Source organism: Pomacea canaliculata, linkage group LG7 (assembly GCF_003073045.1).
Source record: "Pomacea canaliculata isolate SZHN2017 linkage group LG7, ASM307304v1, whole genome shotgun sequence".
In the NCBI taxonomy this organism is placed as follows: Eukaryota; Metazoa; Mollusca; class Gastropoda; order Architaenioglossa; family Ampullariidae; genus Pomacea; species Pomacea canaliculata.
The window spans coordinates 21597383-21618887 of NC_037596.1; the positions used below are offsets into that span (position 1 = coordinate 21597383).

Below are 21505 nucleotides of genomic sequence, written 5' to 3' on the forward strand. Positions count from 1 at the left end.
GTGGTGACTGGGCAGGTACCTGGCAGTTGACGATGCTCTTCCAAACGTTTTCCTTCTTAGTTACTCCTTCCTCCTATGTAATTCGTCTCTTGGTAATTCCTCCTCCTAGGTAATTCCTTCTCCTCCCCTGAAGAGCAGGAATGCTTGAATATAAACTACAAGAAAGCTGTATTTCTTACAGATTCAAAAATAAAATAGCTCTTACAAGCCACTAGCTGTTGTGTTGTTTATCAAAACAAGTCACAATTGATCATACTAGAACTTGAAAACTCTTTCGATGGAATGCTGGGGTGGAGACAAACTCTTAACTTGAATGTTGAAGTATGTATTGATATTTAATATTTCCTGTCAGGATGGGGTTTTATTTAACAGCACAGAATTATCAAAGCCTCTGAAGTAGAAGAATTAACACGTAAAGAACAAGAACAAGTTGCTCGTGTGGATTGAAAAAGCATCATCAGTGTATGGTATAGAAATCAACGGAAACAAATAAAACCTTATGACCAACAACAATAAGCAGATTGAACCAAAATACTGACAGTCTCAAATATTGGGATTCACTAGTCTCACTTGACATAAGAGATATTTTGCCATTATATCTTTCTTTATTTTGGTAGATGACTACAACTACAGCAGTGCATTACAATGTTAATGATTTAATTATTTTATTAGTAACAGCAGCATCCTAATGCCAGTAACCGCGCCGCACACAGCTATGTAGCCACCAGTCGAGTCTGAGGTTGTAATTCTGTTCCTAAATGAATGAGTACATATGGGAGAAAACATTAGAACCTTTAGGAATTGTTCACCTAGGGATTACTTCCCTTCAACTCCAGGTAAAAGTCAACCAACCAGAAATTTTGTTATGTTTCAAGATCAACTAAACTTGATCAAGCGGCATGGTGGTCAGCTTCGCAAGTAAAGTTTTAAAACCTGTTTTTTTTTATTCTTTATTACAAAGTAACACATTCAGCGTCGTGACTCATAGCAGCTTTTTTAGTCATTAGTTTCCTTATTCATCCCAAAGTTATCGGACAAATTTCATCGTCAGTACTTCATGATTTATCTCTGAGACCAACCTTCATGAGAAGCGAGTGAGGGACACCAACTAGACGAAGGAAAGGCAGAATTTTGTCTTTGTTCACATGAAGTATAATGTATCGTCATCTTTGTGTTTATGAGCTTTGAGGTATTCTATGAATGAAGAAACAAAAAAGAGACACCCACTCTCTAAACAGACAAGGGATTTTTTTATTTTCTGCATCTAGGGACATGCAATGGTACAGTGATGCTAATAGCTCGTCTTTGTTAGTCAAGACGAAGCACAACTTTACAGATCATCGAAAGACTTAATTTATCTTTAAGCCCCAGCTCATGCCACAAGCTCCTCTGTCAGAGACATCAAGGTAGGGTTGTGTCCATCTGTTGGCCTGCACGCATTCTTTCACATTGTTGCACGTGATGTCAACGCAGAAATTGATGTTCCTGGCCCAGACAGGGGCGGTTTGGGGCACCTCGATCCTCCACTGCATCATGCACTCGCCGTACTTTGAGTTGGTCACGTCAAGATAGTCTTGTGTCCAGGAACCAGCAGAGGCGCTGAGGGTAAAGGGTGTGCCCACAGGCCCACAGGCACACGGAGACCACACAGAATACCAGCGGAAATTCACCTGCAATCACAGAGAAATTGTGGTTAATTTTTTAAAAAGATTATTAAATGTGTAGAGTCTTTCTATCATTTATCTTATTCTTAGGAAGACTGCTAATAAACCTGACCTTGACAGACTTGAACCAGTCTGGACTCTCGCTTGCCGATATCTTCCAGCCCAGCTTGCACCCGGTGTCGCCCAGGTAGGTCTTGTCCCAGTACCGTTGGGTGTAACGGTTTGGCTCAGCGCACAGGTTACTGGCTGCCTGACCATTGCACTGATCTGGAGATCCCGCTGCAAGAGATTTGAAGCAGAAGGTGCCTCGTTCTGAAAACCATTCCGGAACGCGAACCTGTTTTAACAGTTTAGTTGCGAAAGTTGAATGCCTTTTGCTCAAAAGAGACATAAAATCACAGGACATATTAATATTAAAACTGAATTATAACTAAATGCACTTCTAGTCTCGCTACTTCCTTTTTCCAGTAATGTATGTAAATCTCTTTTCGAGGGTTTTGTTCCTACCAATCGCAATATCACACACACACACACACCCACAAACCCCTCACATAATGAATCTCGCCTAAAACTCACTTGATCCTCGATGGACTGTAACAGCTTTTCATCTGCATCAGTGAATACAGTCTTCTTTTTGAGGTTTGTCGTTTGCGTCAATAGATTGTTTAATTCTGTTTGACCGTCTGTCCAGGAGTTCAAACGGATGTACGTCATTCGGTCAAGATCGGCGGCCTTCGCTTGCAGAAAGTAGTTCTTCACGGCGAGTTCCATAGCTGCTTTCCTAGCAGGGTCTCTGTATTGTAGAATGCACATTGTTTGGTGAATACATACTAGAGGGCTCGTGAAGGATTCAAAGAATAATGTATGGAGTAAACATTATTTGGAAGTACATGACAATAATACTTGCAAAATTCTTCGTTGTTATAATGAATTTTCGTAGATTTGTTTTCCTTTTTATTTTTGTCCTGTAATTTTCGAGAAGACAGAAATCCATGTACTGACTAACAATATACTCACGTGATCAAACTGCTGATAGTCCTCAGTGTCCCTGACATGAAGTATGGCACCTTGGCTACAGTCGGCTGCCACGCACTCAGACCACCCGCAGCCAGATTGGTTTTACCACCATAAAATCTGTTAAGAAATTCACCAACAAAATGTAGACATATGAGTGTATATTTATACACATTTTCTAAAACGATTATATTCCGTATAGACACTGTGATAGACAGACAGACTGGCAAACCTATCGGCTGTGATAAAAAAAAGAAAAGAGATGCATTGAAAAAGTGTAAAAGATCTCTAAACTGATAATGTATATACTCCTGTATATTTAAATACAACTAATAGAGAACTAATATTTATTTTTCTCATTGTTTCACAAGATACTCACTTAGAAGTAATCGACGATGCTTCTTCAAATTCAGACACTTCTTTGCTCTTGTCTGTTTTGACTCCCGTTTGTACGGAGAGGACGCTGACAAACGTGGCTTTGACATTGGCCTCTACCTGTTCATCAGTCTTGCTCTGGAAGTATGACATGTCTGTTTCAGACCTAAAGACAAACATCCCTCCTAGTCTGCCCTTATTAAAGAAGTGAGTGCCATACGTGCTGATGAAGTCGAAGTAACCTGAGGGATTAGCAGCAAAGGTTGTGGGAAGTTTGTTAAGTTGTGTCAGTGCACTTTGTCCAAGTTTAACATTAGGCGACAGGCTGCCTGAGCACGTGCTGTACATAGCGGACACCTGGGTAACCGCACGGTTTCTTTTTGTGATGGACTCCTGCACAAAGAATATGGACGCAGCAAATATATTCCATTCCTCTTTTCAAATTGTTACAGGAAATTATTAAGTTCAGTACTTTTACGTGTAAAACACCTTGTCTGTATTTGGTTACCACTATGAGGATATACGTCAAACAAACAACTGTGCTCAACTGTAAAGTGTGATGTTATTGTTAATTTATTTTCTGATAGTAGTTCTTACATGTTACATATTTTTAAAGTACGTATAATAGCCTACAGAAAACCGTGTTGCTAATAACGTTTTTCTGGTAAACTATTTGACTTCTGACCTGCATCTTGGCGTACGACGAGCTTGCGGAGAAGCCGACCTTTCCTGTCTCCACACCGACCCCGACACTGACAGCAAGCGCGTCTTTGATCTGACTTTCACTTTTAATTATCTGAGCATTGGAACTCTGTTGCCCTGACGACTCAATGGTCACGCTGTCCATCTGGTCAGGGACTTCATACGTTTCCTACAGGACAGAAGAAGCAGCACAGCAAGATGGTTTCACTCCCTTCATACTTTCTTTGGAAATTATCAAGGTTAATAATGATTAAAAGACTCAAAATTTGCTGTTCTGAAAGTATTTAACTTACTCCATCAACTATCTTCGTTTCTCCACTGTCACAAGTGTAGTCGACCACAGCACTTCTAAATCCGTTGTCTCCAAATTCTGACAAAGGAAGAAGGTCCAGCTAAGAACATATACAAAATATATTTGAAGTACGCTTCCTGGTATAATGTTTGCTTGTATATTCAAGCCCATACATAAGGGTATCCACCCCGTTATGTTGTCATTTCCGGGCCTGCAACATTTAAGAGGTACGTATGGTTTAAAATACATAAAGTTTAAAACTAACTAGGGTAAACTAAACCATTAAATGATTTAATAAAAGTTTCAAAATGTCAAGAGTAAGCTAAAACATTAAATTAATATTATGATTGAAATATAAATGTAAAAAAGCACATTTTTATAAGAAAAATCAGGATTCCAGTATAGACACAATAGTCTGATTAGACTACACACGTAGCTGGGAGGAGTCTTGATTGTCATCTTTGTTTCCGGTAGCTCTTCGGCATCATTAACGCTTCTTTTGCTGTATTTATCGATGGCAGCAACTCTTATGTTTAGAGAAATCCTCAAGTGATGTCTTATTGGTAAGTTACTAGCTTGGGCTGACCATAGTACAGGAAACTCAGAGATGAACGTGCATTCAATAACCGTCCTTAACTAGAAAGAACATTCCTTGTAGCACATGTCAAATCCAGGATTAAAAATTAATATCAAATTGATCCTTGTAGCTGAATTCCCGTGTTGATGATACGAAAGGACACAGGTCACTTGGACGTTCGTTTCGAAGAAAAAAATCTAACAGGAATGGCAGTTCATTGTCGCGAACCTGTTCTCTTTGAATAATCAACAAATTCGACAAAATGATTACTCAAAGAAAATATTATTCAAATGTGAGTTCAAATGTATCATTCTGAACATGCTAATTTATCTCAAAACGTGTGGGCTAGCATGTAGATAGTAACTATAATATTACAAAATGCGTAAAGCGGAAACAGACATTTTAACATTGTATATTTAATTAAATTTTCCCCCGAAACGAAGAAAAAAACAAATGAATGGTAATTTGATAATCCCCATTACATATACGTATTCAATTTAAGTCACAGACATGGAAGTAGCCGATAATGTGCATAAAGTATGTTATCCCTAATATTCTGAAACCAGAGACTAGTGGGATTTTATTTAAAAGAATAACTGTTATTGCCTAAGATAACAAAGAACAGTTAGGGAAATAACTCTGCTTGTAACTTGATCGCTTGCATATTGGAGACAGTTATACCTCCTCTAAAAAATGACTCCCATTCTTCATCAACAAAAATGTGCCCTTCTATTGTAAAGTATTATCTGCTTCCTGAAAGCTACCTTGGTAAGGTCTACGCCTGATCTCAGCTTGTCCAGCCCCGGGACAACCTTTGAACAAACTTTAGCTTCCACTGAGTGACTCAGGCAGCAGACGACAATCAGCACGAGTAGCTGTGACACTAATGACCATCTCAGTTGAGACATCCTGACAGAAATGGTGCAGGGCTGGAATGACAAAGGATTGACTGCAAAAGCAATACTTCAAACATCTTCAGGGCAATGGCTTCAAAGCCTCAATTGATGCGTATTTAAATTTTAGCCCTAAACTGATCAGTAAACTGTTAACATAATGGTCAACATTTTCAACACAAGTCAGATACCCATGGGTAGACACTCGGCACAACCGCTTTAGAACTCACCCAGAAACAGTTGATGCAGGAAAACAGGTCACTTGATACCCAACAAAGACTTCTTTCACTCACCCAGCCTTTTATAGTCTCAGAGTCATGTCGGAAAAGGACATCCACTTCCCTCCACAGAGCAATAGCCAATCAAAAAAAAGAGGCGGAGACAACTTTCGACGCCTTCCCTACTGCTAAATTTAATAGAGTACAACAAATACATTATTAGAATTCATTTTGTCTATTCGTAAACGAACATATGCTGACATTTCTCTTTGAAACGTGTAATTACATGAGTGTTCATACATAATGTAACAGGTGCTTGCAGGAACTAATTAATTGCATGTTATAATTACTCGACAGAAAGGTTTAGTTAATCAATGGCGCATGAAAGCGCTGTAGCTGTGTAACAAAGCTTGACTTGATTAAAAGCTTTCAGTGCTAGTTGTGCAGTTTTGTTACTTGTGTTCCTTTGTTAGCACGGAATACCTATTTCTAGCCTTGTCGAGACCTATCAAAACACAGACTGTAGATATCACAATTATGTGATTTCGAACAGTTTTGTTTCTTTTGTGCTATTGTTACCACAGAATCCATATTTCTAATTTTGTCGAGACATCAAAACGTAGAATGTAGATGACACTTTTTCAGACAAATAGCATTTTAATGCAACGTAGACACATACTAAATTATAAAAGACCTAAAACTTTATATAAGACCTACTACAATAACACAAAAGCCATGATATGAGGAGAATATTTAAATTAAGGAAAGTTTTTTAATAGGTCACAGTAGGAGAAAATCAACAATCAAATTATTTAAAAGATATAAACCAACAAACAATATTTTATTAGAATAACTATTAGAATTTAATTATTACTATTTTCTTGCCATTTTAGGTTATTGGATTACATATCCATGTCCAATTCAGAAACCGCAACCCAATCAAACATGGCGCTTGATCAACAAAATCTTCGCCTTTTAAAACATAACAAAATACATGACTGATTGACTTTTCCATAAAGACCAATCCCTTAATGTACCAGTAGGGTTTTTTTTTTCTCTTACATAGTCATTTATTTACTGTTGTGATGTATTTGTGGTTGCTACCCTACTTGTGGAGAACTACGCCAGCGGCTTCGCGGTACACTATGTTAAGGTATGTAAGTAGCTTTTTCTCAAGGAAAAACAGCAGCATTCAGAGTGATCTTTAATACAGGAACTCCAGAAAGAGGCTTGTGCAGAAAGAAAGAAAGCCGTGCGCAGCTAGAGCTTCAGGTACCGGAAGGAAGAAGGAACAAGCCAAGGCTATGGCCAGACAGTCCTAGCTGGCAAGGCCATAACCTGTACAGGTCAAAACACAAGCCCCGTCGCTCATTAGCTTTTAAGGACAAGTCTAATGAAAACTTAACTAGCTCACTATCATCTATATCTGTTGTCATTGCTTCTTTATTGCTGTACTCATTGACGTGGTTGCCCGTCTAAATGTCAAAGAGCTTAACTTACATTTTGTATCAACCCCTGAAGGCGTGCTCCTCTTTTAGCAAGAATTTGCGTTGTGTAAATTATGTTGTTATTATTATTATCCAGATGATCTCACAAAAGGTCGAAGAGTATAAAACAATACGCTAAACGCATTAAACGCTGTGTATTTATTTAGCTATATCTATGTATCTCCTGCGTCAATCATCATGAAATCACTTGAGAAAATTCAAGGAGCTATGTTATGACTGCTGCTTGTCCACATCTTGACCGGCTACAGTTTGTCCACAGAGCTGGACAAGGTGTCAATGATGCTAAGATGTTTATACTGAAAAACTAAGTACAAACATCTGGAGAAACCCAGAGCTCATGCCAGGCTTCTCTTCGCTGATTTTTTTCTGTTTTTGACATTGGTATTTCTGATTATGTGTGATGATGTGAGTTTTCAATCTTGTAGTCTGGCTGTAGGCACGCGATGTCTGTCTGCAAAACCAATCGTCATCGCAACTCATTGACTTCATTGCCATTCACTTGATAAACTCTACTGGCCGTCATCTGGTACTAGGCTGAGGTGGGCTGAGGTCACCAACTGTATCTATTGTTAGAGGTGTGTGTGTTGGGAGTGGGGGTGGAGTGGAGAGAGAGAATGTGTGTGTCTGAAAGAGACACTATTTCATGTACATTTATATTATCTTTTATAGCAAGTATATGTATATTATTGCTAATAAGAGCGCTGTTTTGAATTGCCTCTGGCAATTAATAAAATTGTATTGTATTGTATTATACATATTGTATTATATTGTATTGTATTGTATTATATTGTATTGTACATATTGTATTATATTGTATTGTATATACCTGCATGTCTCTGTATCTGTTGGAGTACTAACGCCTCTCTGTCATTTGTATTAGCCTGCTTGTGTGTTTGATCTGTGATTGGAAGAGAGAGAGAGAATATGTGTGTCTGTGCAGTGAGTCTTTTACTTTTTTATTTGTTACACGCTTTTATTGACTACACAAACATAGATGTCATCTGTGTGCCATTCTTGTATTTATGTCCACTTTTTTACACCCCACAGACTTTCAAGCTCCTGACAGCCACGGCAGGTGGCATCACAGCGGGCTGCCTTGTTCGACAAATGAGCAAAATCATTGGTGCGGCACGATGTAGAGTATCTGATCACACGTGACCATACGCTTATACTTCGGTTCGAATAGTGAGGAGGATGTGAACGAAGAACTGTTCACAAATTTTTTGATAGTTTTTTTTATTTTTACCAAAATGAAAAGCTTTAGTTCAAGAGACTAATCAACAGATGTAAAATGTTGCCGTCAGTGTAGATGCCCTCACATCATCATCATCATCATCATCCTCATCATCATCCCCAGTATAATTATTCTTCAAGGAATAACATGCAGTCACGCTAACATCATTCCAGTTTGTTTGTTGTACAAAGTCATAGAGATACTTTTTAATCATTTCGTACTCTAATTAGAAGGAATAGCATCTGGTGTGACTGCAGGATGTTAAGATGGCCTTAATTGTGATTGGCTACACAGTGTGTTAAAGTTCTGTGAGGGCTTTGCAAAGGAATTAACTTCTCCTACTTTTTGAGCTGACGACCATCTTAAAAAAATCACTGATGGAAAACCTCTGAAGTTCCCTGAAATTTCATTCTGTTAGCGAATAAAAAAATTCGTTAATCGTTTGCACGTACATGTGTGTGTGTGTGTGATTCCAATCTACTCTTCTTTCCACTATTTGACATATGTTTCCAAACTCCAAACCAGCCTGGGCAAGAGAAACGGCAGCTGCCAGCCTCGACAGATGAATTATTCACTTTGTAATGTTACACAAAAGGACGTCAAGCTAGGGATTGGCGGAAGTTGGTACAAATTAAAAGGACTGAATGAATAACTGCTGACAAGTGCACCATTTGGATCACCTGAGCCTACCTTCATTAAATTTCTGCATTTGATTTGCGCCAACTGTCGCTATTCCATGTCCGTCATTTTGACTGGCGTGCGGCCTCCTCACGGGTACCTTCATCAAGTATATAAAAGTGGACATGAAGCTTGCGACACCAGAAGGAAGGACCGAAAACTATCTGAACATTTCAAGGTAACAATTTGTATCTCTTCATTTTGGGAGAGTTTCTCATTCGTAATTTAATTCTGAGAAAGTTCATCGGATCTATACTTGCAGTTTGTGTCTATGGGGAAAAAAGATATCAGCAGAAATATCAAAAAAGTTATTTATAATTTATGTAACCTTAACTTTAATTACTTTTCACGTTTTCTTGTGTTTGTTAGTATACACTGCCAACAGTATTTATTCAATATCCTACCTCTAGGGTTGAACAGCATACAAGACTAAGCTACAACACAAAAGTAGCTCCAGATACGAATCGACTTTCGGATTGAATTCTTATCAAACTTTAAAGATTTTATTGAGATTTATTTGTACAAGACATTTTTAACTGCGAATAAACAGTTTATCCTTTCGTCTTCTGACTGTTGCAGTTCTCTGGTGAAGAAAGTACACTTCATCATGGAAAGGTATTTATTTTTCACACAGGATTTTCTTTTTAATGAATAATGATAATTCCTTGTCAATGGTAAAGAGCTTGAAAGAAAGTTTCCTTAAAATGACAGCATGTACTAATATATTACCAATAATGCCGAAAGAGCTCAAAACTTGAGCATTAGACACAGACATCCGGAATTTATTAAAGTGTAGCAACCTATTTTATATTTCACTATACCAATGTCTTCTAAACAACATTCAGTAGACTTTTCAAAATACTTTGCTCGCTCAGTAAGGTGCAGAGTTTGATATTTTTTAGCTTGGACGGAAATTACTTTTTTCACTTTTTTTTCAAGAAATGGTTTCAAGCTCGTTTGATTAAAATAAAATTGATGATTCATAAAACATTCCTAATAAGTGCGACGATTATTTTTATTTATATAACAGGGCTTCTGCTTACGCAAAAAATTGCATACAGTACGCATCAAAAGTTCGGAGGACCCCTTCAATTTTTGTCAATGGGGTCCCATTCAAATTTGGGCGAAGAACAGGGACCCCTTAAAAATCTGAAGAAGGGGTCCCTGGGACCCCAAAGAATTTAGCCTTTTTCTTGAATAAGTCCAGATTACGAAGCAGGTCATTTAGTTCTTCCCGTGTTATTCTGTGTGGGGATGATTATGCACCACCAGGGCTTCTGCTAAGGCTAAATTCTTTGGGGTCACAGGGACCCCTTCTTCAGATTTTTAAGTGGTCCCTGTTCTTCGCCCAAATTTGAAGGGGACCCCATTGACGAAAATCGAAGGGGTCCTCCTCACTTTTAATGCGTACTGTATGCAATTTTTTGCGTAAGCAGAAGCCCTGACCACAGTGTAAATCATTGCAAACTTTTACTGGAGGTTGTAGAACAGGAAGTCTCGATGTAGGCGGAATGTTGGGCTAGACTATTCTCGACTATTTGGCCCAGGAAAAATAGAAACCATGCAACAGTCATTTGTGTTATTGCTTGGTTCTCTCCACACCATGGGTACTGCAAACGGCATTGATGGTCTTGCACGTGTAGCACACCATATACATGTATTCCGGGCACAAAGTTTGTCTTGGTCGCCAATCTCGCATCCGAAGTAAAGATAATGTGCTTTCTTCACTTGAGAAGTGATTCCATGCTTCAGGTTGGCAAATGTCTCTTTCCCACAAATACAGCAAACATTGCACGCGGTATTAACGCACTTTTGAGAAGTTATGTTGTGTCTTGTACCTAAACGGATTAAAATAATAACAGTTTTATGTAACAGTAGCTAAACTGTGTCCCATGAAGTCAGAAATAATTTAAATGCTCAACCTTTCTAACGAGGCTATAAATAGTACACTGCTAACGTCTGCTTACTGCAGCAGCAGCCTGACAGTCCTGCATTGCATCAGAAAATGACGCAATAAACTCTGGATGACGTGTGCATGACGTAATTAAGCAATGTAAAGCAGCATGACATCATTCCAGACTTATTTAGGATGTTGTTAAAGTCCTACTGGATTCATATTTTAAGGTAACAAATAAACAATGAACGATATCAAACATCTTCGAACCGAGGGCCAAAAAAAACTGTTCATAGTCATAGTCGTGTTCAGCACAACAACATTCTACAGATTATGACCTTTTGAACTCAGTAATAACATCAGTGTTGACCAATGTAATCGGTCGTTTATTTACAGTACAGTACACAGATAACTCTGTTTCATAAAAATCTCTGGTCTTTTTGTATTTTCGTGCAGACACGCTTCTACAGTGGCTTTTCTTCTAGTTGTTTTTGCGCTGATCGAGTGCCAAGCCTTCACCTCCGTGAAACTTCCGAGGGACGAGAACTGGCCCTACAGTTATGTGTCTATTGGACCGGCTGGCGTGTGGGCTGTCAACCGTGCAAACAAGCTCTTCTACCGCACAGGAACCTACGGCGACAACCCCAACATGGGCTCTGGATGGCAGTTTAAGGTAGACGGGTAAATCAGGTTGATGTAGGTAGGGATACAGTAGCCTTTATTAATCCTAGTCGAACAGAAATGTTTCGTATTGAAGGCATCAGTAAAGCCAACCCTCTTGGGGCTTCCCCGTACAGCTGGGAGTGGTGGACGATATACATTGGCATGTCTCTGAGACAAGACGCCCGATTCTCTGTTCGTATCGATACCGACAACAAAGTTCAGACTCTAACATGGCGATCATGCTGGTGGGCTAGCCGCGTAACCAACTGGTGTTACAGTTATGATAGCTGGACCGAAAGTATTACCACTGGTGGCGCTGGCGCCTGGCTCACCACCAGCCAGTTGAAATATAAAACTGGAACCTACGGCAACCCTGACACCGAGGGAGGAGCGTGGATCTTGGTGGACTCGAGTCCGTTCCAGCATGTCTCATCCGGCAGCGGGGTGGTGCTGGCCGTCCGTTCTAACGGGGAACTGGTGCAGCGCACAGGCATCACGTGCAGCTTGCCACAGGGCACTGGCTGGTCCAGCATGTTAAAAAGCATGACTCGGGTGGACACCTATGGGACCGTCGCCTGGGCCGTCGACACTGCTGGTGACTTGTACTTCATCAACCTGTAGAACTCGTGACAAACCTGAGAGTCACAAGTAGAAACGAACTTTCTCTGACTTAAAAACCTCTGAAACCATCTCGTTCAGTAGTTGCAAGGAATGTCAATGGCAATGTTTATTGTAAAGCTATTTGATTCAGAACCTATGAAATGCTAAATAAAATCTGTTAATCCGCAATGTGTTTTGTCTTTTTTTACTTTGACAATGTAATGCATATGTATATATATATTTATATCATTATTGGTCTGCAAAGAGAGTGTTATATATCTTGATCGTGATGTAGACCCTGAATCCAGTGCTCAGACAAAAGAAACTATGAAAGCTTACTGTTTAACGATAGGGAAGCCTAAAATTGGGGATAAAAAAGTTGAGTTTAATGTTTTAAACCCTTTATTACCCTGCCTTTGTGTGAGGCATGAGCTTCGCACGCAAATAGCCTTGATATCCGAGTAATCGTTGAAAGAAATTTAAGAAAAAAGATTTTTTTTTTTTACTATCGAATAGCAGAGATGTTTGTGGTAACATTCATTATTTTCCAGCTTAGAGTACAGTTTGTAAGCTAAATGAATGCGGTTAATGTCTGCACAGTATATTGCTATTTTTGATAGAGAAGACAATGACATAAACTTGAAGAAGACTAAATTCCTCGAAGGAGAACATTAAACTGAGAAGGTCCAACAGATGATTAATTTGAAGACGTTTCTTTTAACTTTTACTATGTTTAGAGAGCAGGTCTGGATAGTGCTGTATAGTCTTTAGAGAAGTAATTATATTCATAATATAAGCCTACGTTCACGTGTTAGTTTAAAGACGTATAGCTTGCATCCTCCAGACCAGTGAGCTAAAGGAATGGGTTAACTCGCTGAAACAAATCATAGGAGATGTATGTTTTGTTACTAGCACACGTAGGTTCAATGAAAGGTTCCTAATGTAGATGTATGTTGATTTTTATACTTCCAAAAAAGAAGAAAGATCAGTCAGAAAACCGAAATCAATACGTTTTGTAGAAATCGAATCTCAGGAAAATGCACATGTTTTTCTAGAAGTAAAAATCAATTAAAAACTTGTAACTGTATGCCCAAAAATTTCATAAATCAGGAAGTTGATAAAGTGTTAGAAATTAAGAAAAATATTATTTACACAGTATATACAAACACAAAGCAGGGCTTCTGCTTACGCAAAAAATAGCGTTCAGTACGCATTAAAAGTTCGGAGGACCCCTTCAATTTTCCTCAATGGGGTCCCCTTCAAATTTAGGCAAAGAACAGGGACCCCTTAAAAATTTTAAGAAGGGGTCCCTGGGACCCCAAAGAATTTAGCCTTAGCAGAAGCCCTCATAAAGTATCAAGCAAACCGATATACATCAAAATTTAAATATTTCTTCTTCTTCACAGTTTTTGGAGTACGAACGCATGTTGAATTAAGTAAACGGCAACCGACTTCAATATGGCGCTTGATCAACTGAGTCTGCGCTTACTTTCAAATATAACGTAATCCCTGATTGGTTGACTGTGTTTAGCTGTTAGAGGGAAGAAAGTTATAGTAAAACAATTCCTAAAGGGCCCAGTAGTTGCTTCCCTTGTGTATTCATTCATTCAGTTACGCACACAGCGATGTCTTCTATGATGCTATTTCTACTTGTAAGATCGTTGTACACTGGTGTATGATCCACCTCAGGCGGCAGTGTGTAGGGTGAGGTCACATTTGAACCACCGACCGAGATAGTCTTGTGTCCAGGAAACGGCGCCACCACTGATAACAGTCAAGATGATGACACCAGCACTGACAGCTGCAGCTGTTGGAGATTTCATTGCTAAGAGAAAAAAAATGATCCATTGCAGTAGTCCTTGATGTGCCAGGTTAGTAGTTCTTGTCTATTCAATGTCTAGTTTTCAAATTATCATTGCTGTCTATATTTCGCTATTTGTTGTTGTTCTTGTAAATACAATTTTATTTCCGCAGTTATATTGTTTATTTCCTGCAGTACTGTTCACAGATAGCATAAGCAAACTTGTTTTAGCGGTATTGACCAACAAAACATTGCACCTGTGCGTCTTAGATGAAGAAAACTGTTATAGAGATGTCAAAGCAGGAAGTTGACGGGATGTACACGAGATCATGTCTCCATCAGAACTGAAACTAAGCATAAAAGTAGCTAAAAAGTAATAAATATTAGTTTCATAATTGTAATTAATGTGTGCTGTGTGTTTCTGGACTCCCTAGCTATATAGAATAGATAGGTTTAGCTTACACCGTTACCTAATACAGAAATAGTTGATTCCTTACAACATATGAACAGTCATTTAATCTTTAAAGGAAGTATTTGAAGGTAATTGCAGTCTATACTTGACTTGTATTAAATATATATATAAGAGTATATATATAAGTGCAACCTATTTGTTCAAAAGCATTATGATTTAAAATACAATGCATGTTTCAATTGTTTGCTCTAGTATGTCTTTGAACATGTAGACTTTAACAATTTATTTCTTTCTTTAACTTTTATTTTATGTCTACTCCTTACATCTGTGTTTTATTGGCTGTTATTCTTAGTTATTGTCAGCGGGTTATGATTTATTTTTCTCTTTTTTCTCATTTTAGGGAAAACAGTACCGACTGCTTTTAACCCTCACCTGGGCGGACATGTTTGTTAGGTTCGATCTAAGGGAGGTAGTTCGCAGCGTTTCTTCGGCTGGTTAATTTTGCTAGTTATCTCCCATGTGTATCTTCTTTAAAAGTGTATTTGCAAGATTTGTGTCACCTCCAATGACAAAGATGTGACACCTTTCTCTTGTTAAGAATTGCCAACCTGTGATTAAAACTAATTCTAGGTGGTTGTTTCGAATGGCTGTTCAAGAAGAACAAGAAAATAATGTAGACAAAACCTTGTTCTTTAGAAACTAACAAAGAAAAGTCATACCTGTGACTGAAGACTAGAATATCTATTAAAAAAACTCATATGTCTTGCGAACACAGATGTGTAGTGCAACTTTTGTGTTCTAACCCTTGTCTGTCTGCCATGTTCTTTACCCCTCATGTCCACATGCGCGCGCACACACACATAGACACACAAATGCCAGAGAATAAGAGAGAAAAATACCAAACCTAATCTTTGTTTGTTGTCAAGACCTTGAGTACCAGAGTGCAGTTTACCTAGCTTCCTAAAATTCAGCATTCCATTTTGTGCAAACAGAAAACACACGTGAGTAACATTGATTGCCAAGCGTTATCTCGGTGTGTGAGATTCCGTGTGTACTTTGTGGATTGGTAGGTGGGTGTTGGGATGTATTTGTGAGAGAAATGTGTTAGTGTGAGAGTGTGTGTGTGTGTGTGTGTGTGTGAGAGAGAGAGAGAGAAAGAGAAAGAATGAGAGACTGTGAATTTTAAACAAAGAAGTGTATCTTAGGAAGCGTCGGCTTCGAAAGTCAAGGTTTAATCTGTTATGGTTATTACAAAGTAACATCTTTGTAATAGTTGCTACCCAAGCCGTTCACTCAATCATAAAGGACCCTAAAGTATCGGTGGACCTTCATCGTCAGGACTGTGTGATTTAGCATTGTTCCTCAACATTTTAGAAAGCGGATAAGGGACAGCAGATAGGCGAAGGAAAACCTGTGTAGGTCTTCACATGAAGTAAAATGTATCATGTTCGTGTTTCTCTTTATCAACATTTAGCTATTCTATAAATAGAGTCATTCAATGAATACAAAGAGATACATTTGGTTTTTAAACATACAACTGATTTTTTATTCTCTGCACTACTGATACGCATTGCTACAATGATGCGAATAGCTTGTCTTTGTCAGTCAAGACAGAGCACAACTTTACAGATCATTATACTGTTTAGGTAGGACAGACCAAAGACTAATTTATCTTTAAGCCCCAGCTCATGCCACAAGCTCCTCTGCCAGAGACATCAAGGTAGGGCTGTGTCCATCTGTTGGCCTGCACGCATTCTTTCACATTGTTGCACGTGATGTCAACGCAGAAATTGATGTTCCTGGCCCAAACAGGGGCGGTGGTGGGCACCTCGATCCTCCACTGCATCATGCACTCGCCGAATTTCGGGTTGGTCACGTCAAGATAGTCTTGTGTCCAGGAACCGGCAGAGGCGCTAAGGGTGAAGGGTGTGCCCACAGGCCCACAGGCACACGGAGACCACACTGAATACCAGCGGAAATTCACCTGCAGTCACATAGAAATTGTGGTCAATATTTAAAAAGACGATTAAGTTGTGTAAAGTCTATCATTTATCTTATTCTTAAGAAGACTGCGAACAAACCTCACCTTGACAGACTTAAACCAGTCTGGACTCTCGCTTGCCGATATCTTCCAGCCCAGCTTGCACCCGGTGTCGCCCAGGTAGGTCTTGTCCCAGTACCGTTGAGTGTAACGGTTTGGCTCAGCGCACAGGTTACTGGCTGCCTGACCATTGCACTGATCTATGTTCCCATTTGCAATAGATTTAAAGCAGAAGGTGCCTCGTTCTGAAAACCATGCTGGAACGCGCACCTGTTTAACATTACAGTTGCGAAAGTTGAATGCATTTTGCTCGAAACAGACACAAAATCACAGTCCATACTAACATTAAAACTGATTTATAACTAAATGCACTTCGAGTCTCGCTACTTTCTTTTTCAAGTAATGTATGTAAATCTCTTTTCGAGGGTTTTCTTCCTACCCAGTGCAATATCACACACCAATCACATAATGAATCTCGCCTAAAACTCACTTGATCCTCGATAGACTGTAACAGCTTTTCGTCTGCATCAGTAAATACCGTCTTCTTCTTGAGGTTTGATGTTTGCGTCAAAAGATTGTTTAATTCTGTTTGACCGTCTGTCCAGGTGTTCAAACGGATGTACGTCATTCGGTCAAGATCGGCGGCCTTCGCTTGCAGAAAGTAGTTCTTCACGGCGGTTTCCATAGCTGCTTTCCTGGCAGGGTCTCTGCATTGTAGAATACACATTGTTAGGTGAAAACTCCTGGAGGGCACTTGAAGAATTCAAAGAATTAGGCATGGAGTACACAGTACTTGGAATTACATAACAATAATACTTGCAACAATTATTCGTTCTCATAATGAATTTCATAGGTTTGTTTTCCTTTTTCTTGTTGTCCTGTAATTTTCGAGAAGACAGAAATTGATGTAATGACTAACAATATACTCACGTGATCAAACTGCTGATAGTCCTCAGTGTCCCTGACATGAAGTATGGCAGCTTTGCAATAGTCGGCTGCCACACACTCAGACCACCCGCAGCCAGATTGGTTTGACCACCAAAAAATCTGTTGAGAAATTCACCAACAAAATGTAGGCATATGAGTGTATTTATACACTTTTTTAAAATGGTCATATTTTTATAGACACAGTGATAGGCAGACAGACTGGTAAACCTATCGACTGTGACAAAATAAATAAATAAAACAGAGATCGTTTGAAAACTTGTAAGAGAGCTCTAAATTGTTTATGCATATTCACTCCGGTTGCTTTAAGTACCTTTAACAGAAAACTAATCACTTTATCTCATTGTTTCACACGATACTCACTTAGAAGTAATCGACGATGCTTCTTCAAATTCAGATACTTCTTTGCTCTTGTCTGTTTTGACTCCCGTTTGTACGGAGAGGGTGCTGAGAAACGTGGCTTTGACATTGGCCTCTACCTGTTCATCTGTCTTGCTCTGGAAGTATGACATGTCTGTTTCAGACGTAAAGACAAACATCCCTCCAAGTTTGCCCTTGTTAAAGAAGTGAGTACCATACGTGTCGATGAAGCCGAAGTAACCTTGTGGGTCAGCAGCAAAGGTTGTGGGAAGTTTGTTAAGTTGTATCAGTGCACTTTGTCCAAGTTTAACATTAGGCGACAGGCTGCCTGAGCACGTGCTGTACATAGCGGACACCTGGGTAATCGCGCGGTTTCTTTTTGTGATGGACTCCTGCACAAAAAATGTGTGCAACAAATATATTGCATTCCTCTTTTCACATTTTTAGAGAAATTTATTAAGATGAGCACTTTTACGTGTGTGCTATTTGAAAAACCTTAACACCTTGTCTGTATTTTGTTACCACTATAAGGATATACGTCAAACAAAACAAACTTAAACTCAACTGTAAAGTGTGATGTTATTGTTAATATATTTTCTGGAAGGGAGTAGTTCTTAAGTGCTAAATATTTTTAAAGTACGTATACTAGCCTTCATAAAACCGTGTTGCTAATAACGTGTTTCTGTTTACATATTTGACTTCTTACCTGCATCTTGGAGTAGGACGAGCTTGCGGAGAAGCCGACCTTTCCTGTCTCCACACCGACCCCGACACTGACAGCAAGCGCGTCTTTGATCTGACTTTCACTTTTAATTATCTGAGCATTGGAACTCTGTTGCCCTGACGACTCAATGGTCACGCTGTCCATCTGGTCAGGGACTTCATACGCTGTCTACAGGACAAGCAAGATGGTGTCACTTCCCTTCATACTTTCTATGGAAATTATCCATTACTAAGCGTTAATATGGATGAAAAGACTCAAAGATTTTTTAAGTTAAACTTTTCAGGAACAACTTATTTAGGCACATAACGCAAGTATTAATTAATCAGTTTCATGTTCACAGCTAAAATCAACTGTTTTGAGGTTATTACAATCCAACTTCTTTAAACGCTCGAATGTTAAATTTAAAATTTAAGCATGCTACAACATGAACAATCAAACTTGTTTCATGTCGCCTCTGCGAATTAATTCTTGTAATGATGTACATATATTTCTCGCACATTAATTACGCTGGTAGTATAAATTTTCTTCCTTACTCCATCAACTATCTTCGTTTCTCCACTGTCACAAGTGTAGTCGACCACAGCGCTTCTAAATCCGTTGTCTCCAAATTCTGACAAAGGAAGAAGGTCCAGCTAAGAACATATACAAAATATATTTGAAGTAAAGCTAAAATATTAAATAATTATTATAATTGAAATAACAATGTAAAAGTGCACTTTTTATAAGAAAAATCAGGATCTCAGTGTAGACACTAATTTTATGATTTGACTACACACGTAGCTGTGATGAGCCTTGCTTGTCATCTAACTTTCCGGTAGCTCTTCAACCGTACTTGTACATGGCAGGACCACTGTGGTTAGAGAAACCCTCAAGTTATGTCTCATTGGTAAGTTACTAGCTTAGGCCAACTATATACAGGAAACTCAAAGATGAACGTTCATTTAAGAATCCTCCTTAACTAGACAGAACCTTGCTTGTAGAACATGTCAAATACAGGATTGAGAATTTGTACAACAAGGATCCTTGCAGCTGAATTCCCGAGTTGAGACACAGGACACAGGTAGCTTGAGCGTTCGTTTCGAAGAAAGAAAAATGCAAACACCCATCACTAATTGCAGTCCTATATCGTGAACCTGTACTCTTTGAATGATCAACAATGTCGACAGAATGGTTACTCAGAAAAAATATTAAAATGTCGACCAAAGTGTATCACTCTGAACATGTTAATTTATCAGAAAACGTGTGGGCTAGCATGCAGATAACAACTATAGTATTACAAAATGCGTAAAACGGAAACAGACATTGTAACATTGTTTATCTAATTTAATTCTGCCCACAAACGAAACACGAAAACTAATGCATGGTTATTTGATAATCCACATTTAATATAAGAATTCAATATAAGTCACAGACATGTGAATGATGGATTATGTGCATAAAATACGTTATTACCAATATTTTGAAACCAGAGACTAGTCATATTTTATTTAAAAGCACAACTGTTATTACCTAAGATAGCAAAGAACAGTTAAAACACTGCTTGTAACTGGATCTGTAGCATGTTGGAGACAGTTATACCTACTCTAAATTATGACTCCCATTCCACATTAACAAAAATGTGCCCTTCTATTGTAAAGTATTATCTGCTTCGTGAACGCTACCTTGGTGAGGTCTACGCCAGACCTCAGCTTGTCCAGCCCCGGGACAACCTTTGAACAAACTTTAGCTTCCACAGAGTGACTCAGGCAGCAGACGACAATCAGCACGAGTAGCTGTGACACTAATGACCATCTCAGTTGAGACATCCTGACAGCAATGGTTCAGGACTGAAATGACAAATTTTTTACTGCAAAAGCAATACTTCAATCATCGAGAGCGCAATGGCTGCAAAACTTCAAATAATACGTATTTAAATTTTTAAATATAAACTGAGCAGTAAACTGTTAACATAATGGTCAACATTTTCAACACAAGTCAGATACCCATGGGTAGACACTCGGCACAAACGCTTTAGAACTCACCAAGAAACAGTTGATACAGGAAAACAGGTCACTTGATACCCAACAAAGACTTCATTCACTCACCCAGCCTTTTATAGTCTCAGAGTCATGTCGGAAAAGGACATCCACTTCCCTTCACAGAGCAATAGCCAATTAAAAAAAAAAGAGGCGGAGACAATTTTCGACGCCTTCCCTACGGCTAAATTTAATTACAACAAACACATGAATAAAATTAATTTTGTCTATTTGTAAACGAACAATTGCTGACATTTTTATATGAAACGTGTCATTACACGAGTGTTCATATCCAATGTAACAGGTGCTTGCAGGAACTAATTAATTGCATGCTATGATTTCTCGTCATGAAAGTTTAGTTAATTAATTGAGCATGAAAGCGCTCTAGGTGCGTAGCAAAGCATGACTTGATTAATAATTTTCCTTGATATTTGTACAGCTTTTGTTTCTTATGTGCCTTTGTTAGCAAGGAATACCTATTTCTTGTTTTGTCGAGACCTATCAAAACATTGAATGTAGATGGCAAATTTTAACACAATTCCGTGCTATTCGTACATTTGTATTTCTTTTGTGCTTTTGTTAACAAGGAATCCATATTTCTAATTTTGTCGAGACATCAAAAAATGTAGATGAAACATTTTGAAAAAATAATAGTTAATGCAGCGTAGACGTATACTAAATCGTAGACATAAAACTATTAATAAAACCTAATGCAATAGCACAAAAGTCATGTTATGAGGAACAAATTTTAAATTAAGGAACATTAAATATATTTACAGTATGGGTTTCCGAGTCCGTTCAGATAAGAATTTAAAAGGGATGTACGCAAAAGTTAACCTTTCACCCTGACAAGGAAACACAGGTCGTCACCCACCACTCTCTTGATGAGTTGATT

The 21505-nt window shown here is 38.6% G+C and overlaps 3 protein-coding genes across 3 annotated transcripts; 1 reads left to right on the forward strand and 2 right to left on the reverse strand.

Moving 5' to 3' along the window:
- Nucleotides 1-1231: 1231 nt before the first annotated feature.
- Nucleotides 1232-5814, reverse strand: LOC112568977 (perivitellin-2 67 kDa subunit-like). Its single transcript, XM_025246586.1, has 9 exons — nucleotides 5748-5814; nucleotides 5389-5553; nucleotides 4049-4147; nucleotides 3739-3924; nucleotides 3058-3446; nucleotides 2682-2798; nucleotides 2241-2457; nucleotides 1777-2001; nucleotides 1232-1670 (listed from the first exon to the last, which is right to left on the reverse strand). Exons 2-9 carry the CDS (start codon nucleotides 5530-5532, stop codon nucleotides 1350-1352), a joined length of 1698 nt encoding a protein of 565 aa, XP_025102371.1. The 5' UTR covers nucleotides 5533-5553; nucleotides 5748-5814; the 3' UTR covers nucleotides 1232-1349.
- A 3466-nt stretch (nucleotides 5815-9280) lies between these two features.
- On the forward strand, nucleotides 9281-12495 carry LOC112567530 (perivitellin-2 31 kDa subunit-like). The gene is given in 4 exon segments (XM_025244225.1): nucleotides 9281-9333; nucleotides 9735-9770; nucleotides 11506-11729; nucleotides 11732-12495. Coding segments are annotated over 4 exon segments (915 nt in total). The 3' UTR covers nucleotides 12334-12495.
- A 3547-nt stretch (nucleotides 12496-16042) lies between these two features.
- On the reverse strand, nucleotides 16043-20684 carry LOC112568976 (perivitellin-2 67 kDa subunit-like). The gene is made up of 9 exons (XM_025246585.1): nucleotides 20617-20684; nucleotides 20257-20421; nucleotides 19129-19227; nucleotides 18578-18763; nucleotides 17875-18263; nucleotides 17497-17613; nucleotides 17057-17273; nucleotides 16612-16836; nucleotides 16043-16509 (listed from the first exon to the last, which is right to left on the reverse strand). The coding sequence occupies exons 2-9, from the start codon at nucleotides 20398-20400 to the stop codon at nucleotides 16189-16191; spliced, it is 1698 nt and encodes a 565-aa protein (XP_025102370.1). The 5' UTR covers nucleotides 20401-20421; nucleotides 20617-20684; the 3' UTR covers nucleotides 16043-16188.
- Nucleotides 20685-21505: the final 821 nt, after the last annotated feature.

Excerpts from the sequence above, each read along its gene's own strand:
- LOC112568977 (XM_025246586.1), bottom strand. The coding sequence starts at position 5,532 with ATGTCTCAACTGAGATGGTCATTAGTGTCACAGCTACTCGTGCTGATT. Across the intron at positions 4,148-5,388 it reads CAGGCGTAGACCTTACCAAG|CTGGACCTTCTTCCTTTGTC; the intron begins GTAGCTTTCAGG and ends ATATGTTCTTAG. Across the intron at positions 3,447-3,738 it reads CGTCGTACGCCAAGATGCAG|GAGTCCATCACAAAAAGAAA; the intron begins GTCAGAAGTCAA and ends TTCTTTGTGCAG.
- LOC112568976 (XM_025246585.1), bottom strand. The coding sequence starts at position 20,400 with ATGTCTCAACTGAGATGGTCATTAGTGTCACAGCTACTCGTGCTGATT. Across the intron at positions 16,837-17,056 it reads TACAGTCTATCGAGGATCAA|GTGCGCGTTCCAGCATGGTT; the intron begins GTGAGTTTTAGG and ends AATGTTAAACAG. Across the intron at positions 16,510-16,611 it reads ACTGGTTTAAGTCTGTCAAG|GTGAATTTCCGCTGGTATTC; the intron begins GTGAGGTTTGTT and ends ATGTGACTGCAG.